The sequence below is a fragment of the Lonchura striata genome, chromosome 5, assembly GCF_050655825.1.
Source record: "Lonchura striata isolate lonStrDom1 chromosome 5, ASM5065582v1, whole genome shotgun sequence".
Classification (NCBI taxonomy): Eukaryota; Metazoa; Chordata; class Aves; order Passeriformes; family Estrildidae; genus Lonchura; species Lonchura striata.
In genome coordinates, this window is record NC_140707.1 from 30,030,297 (window position 1) to 30,046,582 (window position 16,286).

A 16,286-nucleotide genomic window follows, 5' to 3' on the forward strand; every position below is an offset into this window, starting at 1 on the left:
GAGCCTTGTGGCACAAGATTTTGCCAATAGATCACTTAGATGGAATCAGATGCTTTACATGCATTATTTGCTGGGGTTACTAACCAAAATCTTTCAGATCACACTAACAGCTGTGTAGTATCTATCTAATCTAATATTTGCTTTGGTATTTTATGCATTTTCTATAGTTTTTATAATAATTGCTTGTCTAAGTTTGAATTGTGGGTGGTGGCTCAATCTTAAAGAATCTGATTTTTATCTGATTAAGTGCCTTTGTACCTATAAGGTGCACCTGTACAAAAACTTGATAAGTTGGATGCTATCTTTAGCAGCTTTAGTGAGAAAGTAAGATCTTCTAATATCTCTGTGCTTTTCATGCATCCCCTTAGTGACCTGCTGTGCCTAGGCAATCCCAGCAGTTCCAGGTAGTTAATCTGGAGAAATGCAGATGGTCCAGTGCTGCTTCTTTCAAGTTTGTCTTGCTGTATACCTCCTCCTTTTATATATATTTTCTTTTTCCTTCAATTTTCATAATGCCTTGATCTGAACTTGGGGTTTTTTGATCGTTCTTTTGTTTTCTTTCCATATTCACTTTGTTCAACTTTACCACCATACTGTGTCCCCTCAGCTACCTGGCCAAGAAACCAAGAGTTGACATGACAGCTTTATTTCCTAGAATATCTTAGTGTTGGCTGACTTTACACATGGAAATAATAGTATTAAAAGTCCCTAGAGGATGTATAGTAATATATAATTTAATGATAGTCCTGAGAAATAAGATTCAAAAGCTGTTGTTAGGGATAGGTGATGCCCACGTGTACCTTAGTGTATATACTGATCTGCTGGCAGTTGACACTTAATTTTATTTAAAAAACCAGCACAGTTGTGTCAGTGACACTGCACTGAGATGTAAAATGCTCAATGGTTTCATTCTTCTAATACTTAATAGATGCTGCTGGTGTGTGTACCTGAGACTGATTTTGCTAGTGATATCTGCATAATAAATATGCAGCTGTGCTTTGGTATCTAAATATAGTTTACTTTTCTGGTTCTTACTATTTACAGTTTCATGCTATTTTGAGCAAAGACAGCTTTTTCTTTTCTATAGTGTTGTTTCTCTGCTTCTTTGGGGTGCATTTGGAAAAGTGCCGATTAATGTTAACAGTTTTAACTTTATTGAAAGCTGTTAGATTGGCTTTCAAGTCAGTAAATGTAAGTAGGATTGTAGTTGATACTACCTTTCAAAATTCAGAGGTTAAGACAAATCCTTTTCTTGTCCTTTTATGTTTAGTTTAGATAGATTTTTATTTCTTTGAAGCAAAATGGGCAAATAGATTTTAGAGTATTAGTAGAATCATTATATCACTGTCGTTGGTCCTGGGGTTGCCAGGCCTTTTCTGATTATCAGATGCAACAAATGACGTCCAATTTTATTGACCAGTTTGGCTTCAACGATGAGAAGTTTGCTGATCAAGATGACATTGGCAAGTGAGTATAATATTACACTAAATTTGGCTATAGCCGTGTGAGTTTTCTTTCTGACTCTGTTTTTGGCTGTGGTTTTACTGGTGATAAGCATTTACTGATGTGAAGCAGTTGTCAATTAGTCCTGTCTTTTTGTGCCATTTGTGTGCATTGATAGAAGCTTCCCTGAACAGAGGGAAGCAGCAGCTTCTCTTCTAATCTTCTGGTTGTGCCAATGTTGAGAGCACTGTGTTGTGAACAAAAAACTGAATTGTAACTCTGCTTTTTAACAGACAGCTACGGCTGTCTGTTGACCTGACTTTGTTTGGGTCACTTTAACTTTCTCTCTGTTTCAAAGTGGGTTTTTTCCCCTGCTGATGACCAGATGAATAGCTCTGCTTCTGAGTTTTCCTGGAAAGGATGACAGGAACAACATGTCTCTGAGTGTACTTTTCTGTAGGGGAGAGTAAGGAAGGGCATTGTAAATCTACCTTTGTTTATAACGTCGAGGCAGTTAAGACTGATTTCTACAGATAGTCTTAGGTGAAAGATGAGGAAATAAGAACAGTCTTGGTCATACTAAAAAACTCCAAACTAGACAAAAGCCAGCACACAACAAAAAACACCCCTCAGAAAAGCTGGTATCTTTGTAAGTAAATGGATGCAGTAAAGGGAAAAGGGAAGAATGGGAGTTCTTGCAGATGTTAAAGTTCATCATTGTTTTTATAAGATTTCATGGCTTGGGATGGCAGAACATGCAGATAAGAATAAAAAGCATTACTTTAGGATGGTTTTTAGAAGGGTGTTTTTATAATAATCTCAGTGCTTTTCTGTAAGTGTTTAGTAAGTGATGTCTGACTGAAGCTTGTGTCTTCCATCCAAGAAGCATTGCTGCTTTTTTACACCACAGAACCTGCTGAGATTAGAGATTAAGATATGATGGTAAAGGAAGTAACACAGGATACTCCTTAACTTTGTTAGAAGCAGATGGATTTTGGGAAGGATAGGAATTGGAATTCGTTTAAGTTCATGCCTTTGGAAGTATCTTCTCTTGGTAGAAAGAAGCTGACTACTTACCTAAAGAGGTCTCACAACTTGTGACAGGTACACTGATGATGTACTCATGAGTTGAATTAAGCTGTAGGTGAAGTTACTTTAAAGTTATGCCTTCTGTGCAAGAATAAATTGCACTCTTAAGTTACCTACAGTAACTTATCCTACAGTAATACAGTCACACTAGCAACTTAGGTTACTTTTTCCCTGCTTCGTAAGGCTATGAATATTAGAGGAGGAGTAATGTGTGCTCTGCTGAATGCACTCATGGCTACACAAAGAATATGTGACCTCTTCTGATATGTAAGGATGTGTCAAGCCTAATATATAGTGTTATGCTTGGGAAAATATTTCAGTGGTTGGTTAAAAAATATTCGTAGGGTTCTTTTGTTAAGAAACAGAACTTGATACTATTTTTCATTTTGTTTCTTCCTGTTGAAAAGGTCCTTTAATAGAAGAGTGAAATCAGTTAAAATATATAAGAAATGCAGATGCAGATATTTGCAGGATTTTGAGGTATATCGTGGTAGACCATTGTCAGGTTAGGCATTCTTTAGGCCTAGGTTTTCTCCAGTGCATAGCAATACAGTACTTGAGATTTGGGTATATCATTTCAGTTATGCTTGTTTAGACTTGTTGCATACACCTAACTGTAGATGGCAATGTTCTGTGTTTTTGTTAAAAATATTTAACAGTTAAAAAAAGTCACAGGAATGCCAGGTCTCCTTGGTGTGTAATTTTGAGTGTTTTGTGTTGGAGACTGTCTTTTATCTTCTATTTTTAGCTTATTGGAATATAAGAAACCAAACAGAAATTAAATCTCTTCAGGTCACAATAGAAAGTCCTGTTTAACTGAGTACATTTCTTTTTTTCTTGTAGTGTTTCTTTTGATCGGGTTTCAGACATCAATTTTACCCTCAATACAAATGAAAGTGTAAGTATCAGTTCCAGTATTATCAGAAAAATTACTGTCTTTTAAGCTTTGGCATGACCTCAGAACTTTGGTAGTGGTTCCATTTACTTCTTTTACACGAAGTAATTGGAAAACAGTTACTCTGCCTTATTCTTGTATCATGAGGTTTGCTAATTGGAAGACACTATTGTTCTTTCTGATCAGTATTAAGAATTGCTTCTAAGAATCAGTATTAGAATTCTTAAGAATCGCTTCTTAAGAATCAGTATTAGAATTGCTTCTAATTTGTATAACTGGATTTAAGAATGGGCTTAGCTCTGCTTTGTGCATGTTGCACACTTGTGTTTTATGATTAGAAGCTTTAAATACCCAGTGATATTGTAGTGACAGGAAAGTCAGGACAGAGTCTCTGAACCTCAATATTATTTGTTGGTTGAACTAAAATGATCCCCAAGTACAGAAAACAAAGCTGGAGTACTTTGTGCCCTGTTTTTTGGAAAGCTCTTTGGGGTCACTCCCAAATCCCATTTTTAAACATGAGGGAAGCTCCTAAGTGTTCTTTGGTCCACTCAGCTTGTTAGTAGCCAAATAAAACAAGCAGCCCTGTGTATTTTCTTGACAAGCTTTAAATTAAGACATTCTGGAGTTCTGCTGCCTTTAGAGAAATGCTTAAGGTTCCCTTCAGATTAATCAAGATGTTTAATAATGTAATATGAATTTTATACTTTCTGTATTTAGGGCAATATAGCCTTGTTTGAGGCATGCTGTAAGGAACGGATACAGCAGTTTGATGATGGTGGCTCTGATGAAGAAGACATCTGGGAAGAAAAACATATTGCGTTTGCACCAGAGTCCCAGAGGCGTTCCAGGTGAGAAGGGTGTTTCTCATCCAAATAGCAGTGTAGTGAGCCTGCAGTAATATACCTGTCCTCTGGTTCAGTCTGTCTCTTAGTACAGACTGTCCAGCTTAACTAGGTATTTCATTCTGTGGAGGAGTGAGTGGAGATGTGGCTCTAGTGCTTTGTTTTCCAGCCATAATTTGCAGAAGAGGCACTTCGGGTTTTGTAGCTTGTTGGTTTTGTTTTTGTTTTTGTTTTTTTTTTTTCTCCCTGCTGTGTATTCTTTCCTTCTGCTTTTAAACTGGCCTTACTGTCCTTGCTTTGGACAAGGCAGCCTAGCTCCACACTTCTATTAGACCTTGCTGTCCTCACAGTACCAGTATGGCTGTGAACAAAGGAAAATGCAGAGTGGAAAGCGCATCTAGTCCCCACAACTCAGGGCTGTGGACCCTCCCTCAATATCTGCCTAAAGCCTCTTCATTGATCAAGTGAAAAATCTTAAAACTTGTTTCTTTGAGAGAGAAATGAGGGGAGAATACTGAGAGCTAAAATTTATACCTCAAGTATTCTGTCAGAAATAATTGTAATTCTCTCTAGCCTGAAACTCTACAGTATTTCATTGTGCCCAGGGTGTTGTACTAAAACCAAAATGTAAACTCTCTCTTTGTATTTGAAGTTCGGGCAGTACAGACAGTGAAGAAAGTACAGATTCTGAAGAAGAGGATGGAACTAAACAAGACTTGTTCGAATCCCACACCAATACAGAGGACAAAATGGAAGTAGACTTAAGTGAACGTACGTAGCTTTTTTCCCAGTGCTTTGGGTTATAGGAAATTGATAGATCTAGTAGCCTGATTTTATAGGACTTTTCTTGTTGACTGGTTTTATTCCAACTGTCTTAATCTTTCTTCCTTGCCACAGAGCATGCACATACTGGGAAGTTTGAATTCCTTATCTGTCTTAAATTACTTAGTCTTTTTAAAATTCATGTTTCTACTCTTGAAGAGTTAAAAAAAGGAGGAATAGTCAGGGGAGGATAAAATGCTGGTTTATAAATATTGAGTGCCTACAAAAACCTGATATGTTACTATCCAAACCCAAAATTTTTACTGGAAGCCTTTCAGACCAGCTTTTCATCTAAGTGCTCTTTTAGAAGACTTCCTACAGAAGCTCAGGGAAATTGCATTGTTCTGGTTTCAGATGCGAGTGAAAGGTACACATCAGGAGACTCTTCTGTGGAATCTTAACTGATGTAATAGGTTGAAAAATTTTCATATTCAAGTCAGACTAAACTGGCTGTTGTTAAACTGGCAATGTCTGTAGGTAAAAGCCCTGTGTTTATCTAGACTGTAAGGAATTAAATTAGCAGGAAAAGTTAAGGGTGTTCTTTTCTTTTGTCAGATTGGTGTCGTTGGCATCTGTGTGTCAAACAAGTTTTGATCCATGTGGGTCTCCTCCCATATCTGCCTGGGTTGGAATTTCTAATTGCTAGTCAGAGCTTCCTTTTCAGCCTGTTTTTTTGTATGTAAGTGTTAATGTAAAACATGTTTCCCTTGGGTAGGTGAAGTATTTTGAATTGACCTATCCTAAATTAGATGCTATTCACAGTTGCTCCCAAATATAAAATATCAATAAATATTTTAAGTTGTAAAAAGGCTTAAACTTTTCTGATATTTAGCAGTGGTGTTAGTGCATGAGAAATTATTTGAAGAAATTGAAAAAGGGATAAAACTTCTGTGATTTTCATTATTGTAGAAATTAGTTTAATTAGTTTGAAAAATGGTAACAAATATTGAGATTATGTCAAGGATAAAGCAGGATTGTACCTATGATTTAATGTTTTATTAGTTTTGTTCTTCAGATAAACTTTTTTTTTTTAGCGGAGTACTCTGAATTAACTGATCTTAAAATTCTGCCTTACTAGCAGAATTTTCCTTTTAGGGAATACATTAATTTTTTAACAGGATGTACAGGATTTTTCTGCATGTGCTTTCAAGTCTAGTTATGAATCTTCTCTTTATGAAATGTACATAGAGGCAATCAGTATTAGGCATATGTGCACTCGTGTTCTTCATAGAAATTTGTTCCTAATGACCCTGGTGATGGTTTTTCAGCACCTAACTGGTCAGCGAACTTTGATGTACCCATGGAGACTGCACATGGTGCCAGTCTGGATTCTGTTGGCTCTGCTGTGTGGAGTGCTGAAGCACCTGTGCCAGCTAAAGAAACTGGCTGGGCTTCCTTTTCTGACTTCACATCCTCTTTGAGGTAAGAATGTCAGTTATTCAGGGTGAGCTTGGTTTTCTGGGGGTGTCCATCTCCACACAAGCCTGTGTTGCTGGTGTATGTAAAGTGTCTGAATAGTGCTGTGTGTCCCAACAGCATGTGTCTGTATGATCTCCCTTTCCAGGATGGGTGGGTGCTAGTGTTTTGGGATTTTTAAAATTTCATATTGTTATGCAGCTGTGATAACTAGTTTAAGTAGTTCTGCATGATTTTGAGAACACACAAGATAATGCTGTTCTTTTTTGGATTGGATGCTACATTCTGCTGAAGTCTTATGTACCTAATTAAATAGATGTTAATTTTGAGTTGGCAAATACTGACAGTCAAGAACTAATTCCTTCTCATACTGAAAGACTTTGCTTTTATAAATTCAGCTTTTGACCTTCTGTCTGAGCATTAAAACAGGTCAGATATATGAAAAAGTATAGAAATCTGAATAGAGAGCTATCAAATTGGAAAAAGGCATTTAGCAAAACAGTTAAAAATATTTCGAACACTGCAAGGAGCTGGTGATACCTGTATGCCTTAGTTACTAGTGGACATGTCCACTAGTACTTGTAATGCAACAAAATCAAGTGAAAATAAGATTACCATGAAACACCCTCAGCTCAGTTCTGGTGCATTTTGCATTACTAGGCTTCTATTTAGCATGTCTTTCCAGCACTCTTATAACAAACTTGCTTAATTCAGTTTCAGTATAGCTCTCTAGGCCTTACAGCTCTTGTAGAGAACTAATATTATATTAAGAACACTTCATGTTGCTATTCAGAAATGTTTCTAAAGTTTTTTTTTATTCTACTTGAAGCTCAAAAGACTCCTTGAGAAGTAATTCTCCTGTGGAAATGGAAACAAACACAGATCCAGGTGATCCCTTGAGTGCAAATGCAACTACTCTTACAACGCAGCTAGAGAGTAAGTAAACTGCACTGCATTTCTAAATGCAAATGGCTTGATCATAGGAGTTGTACATAAGAAAAATCTCCATGAACTTTAAAATTTTAGGTTTAGACTCCTCTCTGGCTCTGTTGCTGTTCTGACAAGTATTAAAAGTGACTTTTCAAAGAATTTATAAACTAAATAGTTTCCAATTTAAAACAAGAGCTGGCATTACTGATCCCTCTATAAAGTTTGCACATTATGAACATAAAAGCATTACAAAGAAACGAAGTTTGTAAGTTCATTCTGTTAGAGGATCTTCTCACTTGTGTCAGCCCTTAGCTCAGCTGATGCCCAAGAAGAATGATAGCCTCCATTCTTGACCTGTGTGACAATAGGCCAGTAGCCTCAATGTGTTCAAATTTCTCCTTTCTGCTCATGCCTCTTTCTAAAGCTACCTTCAGTATGTATGCCCTAATTGTTTGTTCTACATGTATGAGCTGGTAAAAGGGCAATAATATTTTAATGAGCTTTTTTTTGTGTCTGTTATTACCAGAGAGGGCAAGAAGTGCAGGTGAGAAGTCCAGGCACCCTGGACATCCCAAAGATTTGTTAGTACTAGGAAGCTTAAAGTCAAATTTGTACTGTGTAGACGTGTCATGAATTTTACTGTACAGAAAAATAATTTGTCACCTACTAAGGCTTTTTTTAGGCAAAATTGTTGCAGTAACCATTGTCTGTCAAAATGAAAAAAGCTGCACATTGTGGCTTTTTCTTAAGCCATCTGTAAGTAATACTCATGTTCTCTATGTGGCACTTGCAGAAAGTGACACATACATTCTCTGTAAGAAAGAATTCAAGAAGTGTGCAAAACTGCAAAAATACTGTTCTTGATATATTTATGTGCTTGCACATGGAATGGAAACATAACCAGTCATATGCTAAATTGCTTCTATTTCTGCTTGCAGCCCCAGGAAGTGTTGCTATGGAGGCCAGCTCAGACGGAGAGGATGATGTGGAAAATGCAGACAAGGTAACTGAGACAGTCATGAATGGCAGCATGAAGGAGACACTGAGCCTAACTGTAGATGCTAAAACTGAAACCGCTGTTTTCAAAAGGTAAGAATGCTTATTTATTGTCTTCCCACCGTGTAAATAGAACACTGTTGAATGAACACTGTGTCATCAAAGAGAGTTTAAGTGATAATTCCTGAGGCTTTACTAGAAACCTTTTGAAGTAATTGCTTTGAAATTTGACTTATAGTTAGCTACTATAACATGTGACTTTACTTGTCAAGCCTTGGTTTCAGTGCAAGGATATTAGCAGAGGACTAACTCAGCTTTTGTCCCTGCTGCACATTATTGTGCATTTTTTATGTACAGTTCTTTTAACATTGCACATCAAAACTAAGCTTTTAAAATTTTGCACAGAATTCTTAGGCTTAGATTGGAATTTCATTCTTCTTATCCAGGAGGATTGAAGACAGAAATTGAAGGCCATCCAGGCACTGCTTTTCAGTGTAGCTCATCAGACACTAGGGTTGATCACTGTTGGTGGTATGCACAATGGTGTTAAATCGAGGTGGCATGTGGAATTCTAGAATAACTGGAAGAACAACTTTGTAATTCTGCTGTCTTCTGATACAAAGATTCAGGAATAAGTGTCTTACAACATGGTTAAATTGTATATTGTATGTATATCAACACTGCAGTTCTTTTATGAGAATAAATCACATTTCAGTGTTGTCTACTCCATTCCATCTACTAAGATACTGTGATCTCACATTTAATGATCAAGTGCTTTTTGTTTAGTATAAAATATTTATATAGGGAAACAGAGGCTACAAACAGTATAACATGCAAAAATTTTGCCTTCATTGAAGCTGACATGTCCTGGCTCCACCTTGATGTTAACAAATTGGAACACACCACTAGAGCATTTTGACATGCAGCCCTCTTGTTCTTCTAGAATAACTTCCTAGTATCTGTCCCTATTATAGCTTTAAATACTAAAAAGAAATTGTCAGTATGTCTTGGAAATTACTGAAATCGACTCGGAGTTGATTTCTTTAAGCATAAGAAACTTTTCCAGTATTAGTCCTTACACTCCCTGTTGTTTAAATTAATTTACTTCATTAGGAGAGGTGGTAGGACGTAAATCTGAACTATCCAGAATGGAAGACCTTGAAAACCAGTTTTCTGTCACTCTTGATTCCATCCTTTTGGTTATCTGAGTGACTGAACTTCTGATGGTTTTTCAGCACAGAGGAGCAGAAACTTGTGACTGCACAGTGCTTCTAAATAAAATGGCATTGATATAGTAATAAACCACAGCACTTAAGAGAGGTGTTGGGACTCCGTGCAGATCGATGTCACATGAAGCCATCCATAGGGCATTGTTGATTTAGGAAATGATGTGTCTGCTCTCCAGTTTGTCTTTTGCACAATTCTTTTACGTGGTCTTCACTCTTAGATGTTCACAAATTTGGTTTAGTTATCCATGGTGTCTTTAAACTTCTCCTTAAACTAGTTTAGCTCACATGCGCTTTCAAGTTGTGTGACTTGTGATACTGGTGCAAAAACTAACGTGAGGAGGCAGTATCTGGTGACAATTCCTGCCTCCCTTCAAGGAACTGTAGTTAAAAGGACATAGAGGTGCAAAGGGAGGCAATACCATAGAATTGCCCCAGTCAGAAGGGACCTTGAAAGTTTATCCAGTCCAATCTTTTATGGGAAGTGGAGCCCAGATGAGATTACCAGGCACTCTGGCCTATTGTATATTGAAAAAATTTCAGATCTTGATTTGGAAGGGAAATGTCAAAGGAGCATACAAGGGGGCTCAAAGATGAGGTCTTACATTGTAGAGACTATTCTACTCTGATAGACATGTGCAGCTTCATAGTGAGTCAGTGCTCAAATGGCATTTTTTAAAGCCAGCTTACAGGGAAAAGGTCTAAATTAAGGGACAGTTAGAGTAGTGAGGGGAAGTCCTACTACGGCCTTTCCTTTTGAAAGGAAGGATGCTTCCAGACTTCAGCTTTATCTCGATTTCTGTCAATAGAAAATTGATGGTGTTGAAGTCAATATTGAGGGGATTTATAAGCACAGTAGTTAATTTGTGAAAAGCTGGAAAGGACAAAAATGTGATTTCTGAACGTAGTTCAGAGTGGAGAACAAGTATGAAGAATGCCAGCAGAGACTGCCTCTTTAAAAAATAAAACGACCTAGGACATCACTTTCGATCGTGATGGTGACAAGTATTTTATTTGGAAGAAATGTGGAGAGTATCAAGGCAAATGAGATGGGGAGCTTAGATGGGGAAAACTTGATGAGAGATTGCAATGCAAAAGACAGTATTTTTGCAGGCTCTGCAGGATAGAAGGAGAAAAGAGAAGGATTCATTGAAATTTAAAGGATCCATGGAAAGGAGAACTGTGAGAATAGGAAGAAAACCAGCAGAGGAGATTGGCACTTCTTGAATAAATAGATTTGTTGCTACAGAGGTATAAGATTGATGTTTGTCTACTTCAGAGCTACTTTATAACTATCTCTTGCAGGTATATATGCTCAAATTTGTATTTTAGTTCGCTCATAATGGTGTGATTGAAATGGAAGAGGGTGGAATAAAGAGGCAGAAAAGTTTGGGTTTCGAGGCAAACCGGAAGATTTGTTCACTAATGACTTTTGAGGCTGCCTGATTACATGGTACTGTCTTATATAGTGTGAATGTACAGCTTTTTCACTGAACTTTGTTTTTGTCTACAAGAGGAAATTTATGAATTAGATTGGGCTGCAGTCTTTGTACCCCGTACATAGTATTCACTGTGGAGTTACTAGGGAGTTTATTATGTAAGATAGTGATGAGTTAATGATTTTGCTGGTATGTTTCATGGACAGACTTTATTAATGCCGGTTCCTGAGGGAATCTTGAATTTCTTTTATACTTTCTTCCATTTTTGCATACTTCTGGCTTCAGAGTGTTGAAATCCTATCGGTATGTATAGTAAAGGATCATGATTATTATCACTTCAGGCATCATATACATTCCTTTTTTCTTTCCTGATCCTATTTGCGATTACTGTGTTCCCTGCCTTTTTATCCATTCAAGTTTTAATGGATGTAAACACCAATGCATCATTAGGTGTTTGTAAAGTTGAGAGCCATGTGCTTGATCTTCATATTGCAATCATAACTTAAAATCCATTTGCATGTGAAATATGGACCCGTCTCCGTTTTCTCCTGTTGCCTGAAATTCCCTATAAATAAACTTCAAAGTTAAATACATTAAATAATCACTTGCTTTTGTTTTGTTTAAGTGAGGAAGGAAAATTGACTACCTCGCAGGATCCTTCTTGTAAATATGTAGTAGAAGAGAATACAGAGGTTGCAGAAGAGGTTTCTTCAGGTCTTCAGCCTACCAACAGCAGTCCAGAGCAGAGGTAACTGCAATCAAGGATGCTTTCAATTCTCTAAATAGCAGTTCATATGCTTTTCTAACAGGATTGATATAAAGAGACTGAATTTAGCTCAATCTAAAAATGTGCTTGCTTTTATTAAAGTCTCAGAAGTTGAATTTTGAGTTGTTTCTAAGACTCTTGAGACATCAGAGGTGTATTTTTCTTGCAGGAAGTTGTAAATATCCCCATTCTGTTCTGTGACGATGTTACCAAGTTAGAATAGTGAACTAATGCACAGAACTTTACTGCGTGTTCTGATTGTACTCTAGATAGATTACAGAGATGTGTGTTTGACAAATTTAGATTCTGATTTTTAAGACTTGTTTATAAACCAGTATTTAACTAGCTCCTTTTTTCTAACTTCCTGCTTTGCATAAATCTCAAACTTGATCAAGAAGGGGATTCTAATCAGAAAAAACAACCCTGTATACATAACGTGGGAGATCCAAAAACTCTTTCACAGTGTCTCCTAGAGATGCTGCCTTTATCAAGACAACAATATTTTTTAAACATTGCTAAGCGTTATATTGTAGGTACTAGGTAATTATCTTTTGGGTAAAGATGCTCGTCTGAACCAACAGAGGGTTCTCAGAGCTAGCAGTTGTCTAGATTGCCTTTAGGTTGTGGGAAATCTCAGGGAACTCCTTTCACTGAATCCTGCTGGCTTCAGCAAAGCTCAGAATTTTCTTTAAAGGTGGCTGTTGCAGTAGATCCTCATAAGCACAGGATAAATACCAAGATAAACCTAATGGTGCTTTTGGGGCTCCATGTATGTATGACTAGTGGAAGGAATCCCCTAAGTAGGTCTCTGGCTGGTGGCTAGCAGGAGTAATCTCTGCTAGGAGCACTGTTCTCTCATGGACTTTTTCCAGTTAATAAGTGAGTGATGGTTGTGCAGACTGTCACACTTCCTGTCCATGCAGCATTTGTTTCTTACCTTCTAGATTTCTCTACAAAGTGTTTGCTTTTGTCTAGTTCTGTCTGTCTTTTCTCTAATGTTTACATATGTTTTTTAAAAAGTGTTTTTAGAGCTTAGCAGCCAGAGACTTAGCTAGGGGGCTTCTGCTGGTCTTGTGCATGTAGAGCACAGACCCCAGAGTGGCTTCTCTGTTATGTCCACCATCAGAGAACAGGAGTTACAGGTAACTTTCCTCATCTGTAGTTTCAAGCAGTGTTGGCATTCTTTTAGACAATCTTCAAATGTATTCCATAGACTTGCACTGAATGGAAGTTGAGATTTTTTTGCCTCTGTTGCTTGCATATTTTTTATGTCCTCATGCATTGGTTTGATCTCTTTGTGCCAGTCCAGAGCAATTGAGCCCATGTTTAAACTTTTATCTAGAAATGTATATACTGTTACTGTTTTCACTCTTGTAGGTTTGCTCTCCATTTTCCTCCATACTTCATGAAAGTTTCATCCTAATGGTCTGACATTCAAAGTACTTGTGAAAGGTTCTTTGTAGATTAGATTAATAACAAGCAATTTTTTAAGATGCTGTTTTTTCCTGTTGTCTTAGCTGCTGGCTTTCCAGTGCAACCTTAAATTCTCCTGGTATCACATTTTGCCTCAGAATAAGATTTGGATAACTATCAGAAATGTCCTATTTATTAGTAAGTCTCTGAGATACCACATCTCTAGAGATCACTTATATCAGTTAATGAAGAACACACGTTCTTCAGTGGTGTGCTCAGTTAATTGAATGCTATGCCTAATTAGGAAATAAAGACTCCAGAAATACTGGACTGTAGAAGATAATTGGGATGAACATGTTATTAGCACATGTTTCCTTCCTTCAGTTCATGGGTTATGCTACACAGGATCTGGGGTTCTTGGTTTTTATTTGCTTTTTATTGCACCTACCTGAATTTGTTTTGAATCTTTTTTGTATATTTACATCTCTTTTTTTGGCCTCTTAGGACTGATCAACGCACCCATTTAGGAGAGGCATCTGTTAATGGCCCTGTATGATACGTGATGTCTACTGCCTTGGCTGAAGAGAAAGAACTGATGTCCAGGTGTTTGAGTGTTTCTTAAGGATGTCATCTAGACCCTGTTGAAGCCAGTCACTGCTGCACTAATTTCGCAAGGAATCAGGACCAGCAACATTTATATTCTAGATTTTAAGACATTGTACAGAAATTCCTAAGTGTAAAAATATTGCACATTGCGAAATACCAATAATTTTTGCGTATGTTTATATTGTATTGTTCTAAATAATGGGGGGCCTGTGAAATAAGATCCTGCTACCCATGTAATGATGACAGTAGTGTTACTATAGTTAAAATGGCTGTAAGAATAGTTTTATAAAAAAGTGAATACAAAAATCTAATGTATTTGAGACATAACTATTTGATGATTAGTGTGACCAAAGTATTTAGCAGTTTTCTTACATTTTTCACCTTGTAAAAAAGAAAAAGGAAATTCATGTTTTTTCTGAAACTGAAATGCCCTATAAATGTTATTTTGGTTGGTTTAGCTTACAAAAGTGATTTAAATAAGAATTTTTTGGTGTTCAACATTTTACAACAGGTTTTTTAATTGGTAATTGTTTTCTGTATTGTTCTAAACAGATCAAAAAATGTAAGTCTATTGGTAGAGATTTTAAGTATTTATTGCAACAGCTTAGTTGACAAATTGATGTTACTGTAAAGCCATATGTTCTGTTAAGTCTAGTTTGCTTGAAACAATACCTTCCAGGTGAAACACTAGAATATTTGGAGTGCACATGGCTTGTTGTGTTTAAGTGGTTCACCTGCCTTTAAACAGTTCACCAAGATTTATTTTAATACCAAGCATTATACAATTGAACATTTCAGAACAATCTGCGTATTTAAAACGCTATAATCCTTTTAGACAAGTCAAGTAAAAGAAATGCTCATGCTGCTAATGTAATTACAGTACCTGCATTTTAAAGTAAATAGTGTTTTTAATACAAATTTTGGCAGCAGAGCATGTTAATTGGTAATTTCACTGTACTGATCTGTGTGAGGCTTTCATTTGTATGTTCTAAGCCAGTTTTTTCACAGCTGGTTTGTGTATATATATAGTGATTATGGAAACTAATTCTGTGTAATTTATAATTTTCTATGTCAGTGTAAAATTCCAACAGCCTTCTCAAACAAACAGAAGCAATATACTGTATATTGCCACATTGTCTGGTGAAAGGGTTAAAATACTCCTGCACTTTTAGATGCAAACCCATTTTTGTTTCTGTAATAGTCATACTCATTTATTTTTTACATCGTTTGTTTTCCTGACCAGTATTTAAAGCCAAAAGGATATTCTAAACAATGGCCAATGATTTATTTTAGAAGGCGTCCCAAACAACGTGCCTAAACATTACATTGCATACAGAAATAAAAAACCCACATGTATGTCACTGCCCTTATTGCTTTCTCTTTTGCGTTTTTGACAAGGTTCAGTGCACTTGTCCTGGGAAGTTTTTGCAAAGTGATCAGTTGTGTGAAAATGAAGGGGTAAAACCACAATATCATAAGTAGAATTGATAACTATAGTTGCCCTTTTATTTGTACTTTATAAATTATAGAATCCAGTCTGTTTCTAAGTTTTCTTTATCAGTTCAGAATTACTTGCAGATCAGCTTAACCAAAACCATTTTGTGTGTTAGCTTTAAGGTTGGCAGCTGTCCTCTTGTCACTTTGTTCTGTCATTGAACAAGCAGCTTCGGAAACAAAACTGCTCATTTTGATGCATGAATTGATGTCAAGTAGAAATTCCAAATTCAGGCAAGCAGCAAGTTGGTTTGCGTAAGTTTGATGCTTGTAAGGAGAAAAACTTGCGTCCTTTCCAGTGGAACTATTTGTCCCTTGCTAAAAGGGTGATTTATCTAACTCTGTAGCCATGAAAACTGGAGAACACAATAGATGAAATTGAATCTGGGCCTTGTTGTCATTAGTTCAGCAATCTTGTACTTGTCCTGTTCACAAGCTGTCATATCAGTCCACTGTTTTGAGGAAGTGTAGGGTGTGTTTTACCCATTCATTATTACTTGCACAAGGAATCCGGAACTTGAAAACATTGGAGGTGTGTTTGGGGAGGTCTGTGGGTGGGTGTAAACACACCTCTTCTGCTGTCTCTCGTCAACACTGCTGCTGATCTGCTGCTCACAGAGTCTTACAAAGGTTTGAACATACTGCAAGAATCCTGAATGGCTCTTACCCAGCTTATTTAATCAGATTTGACTTGCATGCTATGGAATTTGAATCTTCTTTAAGAAAAGGTATTTTTATGCATTTGAAGCATGGACTGAAGTCTAATACCTTTGTATAGGTTTGAGTTCCTACAGTGTTTTTAGCAGCAATTAGGATGAAATGAGCTTGCTTTGAAAGGCTCATCCACTGCCACATTCCACAGTGCTCTTTGAAATGGCTAAAAGCTTAGTCCCTTGAAACTGAGGA

General features: G+C 36.8%; 1 protein-coding gene across 28 annotated transcripts in view; it reads left to right on the forward strand.

The window, feature by feature from the left end:
* Positions 1-15,252, forward strand: part of PPP6R3 (protein phosphatase 6 regulatory subunit 3) — a 52,562-nt gene extending 37,310 nt beyond the window's left edge. For 9 of the 28 annotated variants that reach the window (XM_085581665.1, XM_085581664.1, XM_021555149.4 and 6 more), the window contains 10 exons: positions 1,370-1,467; positions 3,376-3,430; positions 4,148-4,278; positions 4,925-5,043; positions 6,363-6,516; positions 7,340-7,446; positions 8,379-8,529; positions 11,387-11,404; positions 11,727-11,849; positions 13,785-15,252. In XM_085581665.1, the coding sequence (XP_085437791.1) occupies positions 1,370-1,467; positions 3,376-3,430; positions 4,148-4,278; positions 4,925-5,043; positions 6,363-6,516; positions 7,340-7,446; positions 8,379-8,529; positions 11,387-11,404; positions 11,727-11,849; positions 13,785-13,836 (1,008 nt within the window). In that variant the 3' untranslated portion in view covers positions 13,837-15,252. Of the gene's footprint in view, positions 1-1,369; positions 1,468-3,375; positions 3,431-4,147; positions 4,279-4,924; positions 5,044-5,649; positions 5,774-6,362; positions 6,517-7,339; positions 7,447-8,378; positions 8,530-10,775; positions 10,968-11,307; positions 11,333-11,386; positions 11,405-11,726; positions 11,850-13,784 lie in introns of those variants that run through there. The other 19 variants (XM_085581669.1, XM_085581673.1, XM_021555153.4 and 16 more) reach the window with 9 other exon arrangements.
* The last annotated feature ends 1,034 nt before the right edge of the window (positions 15,253-16,286 follow it).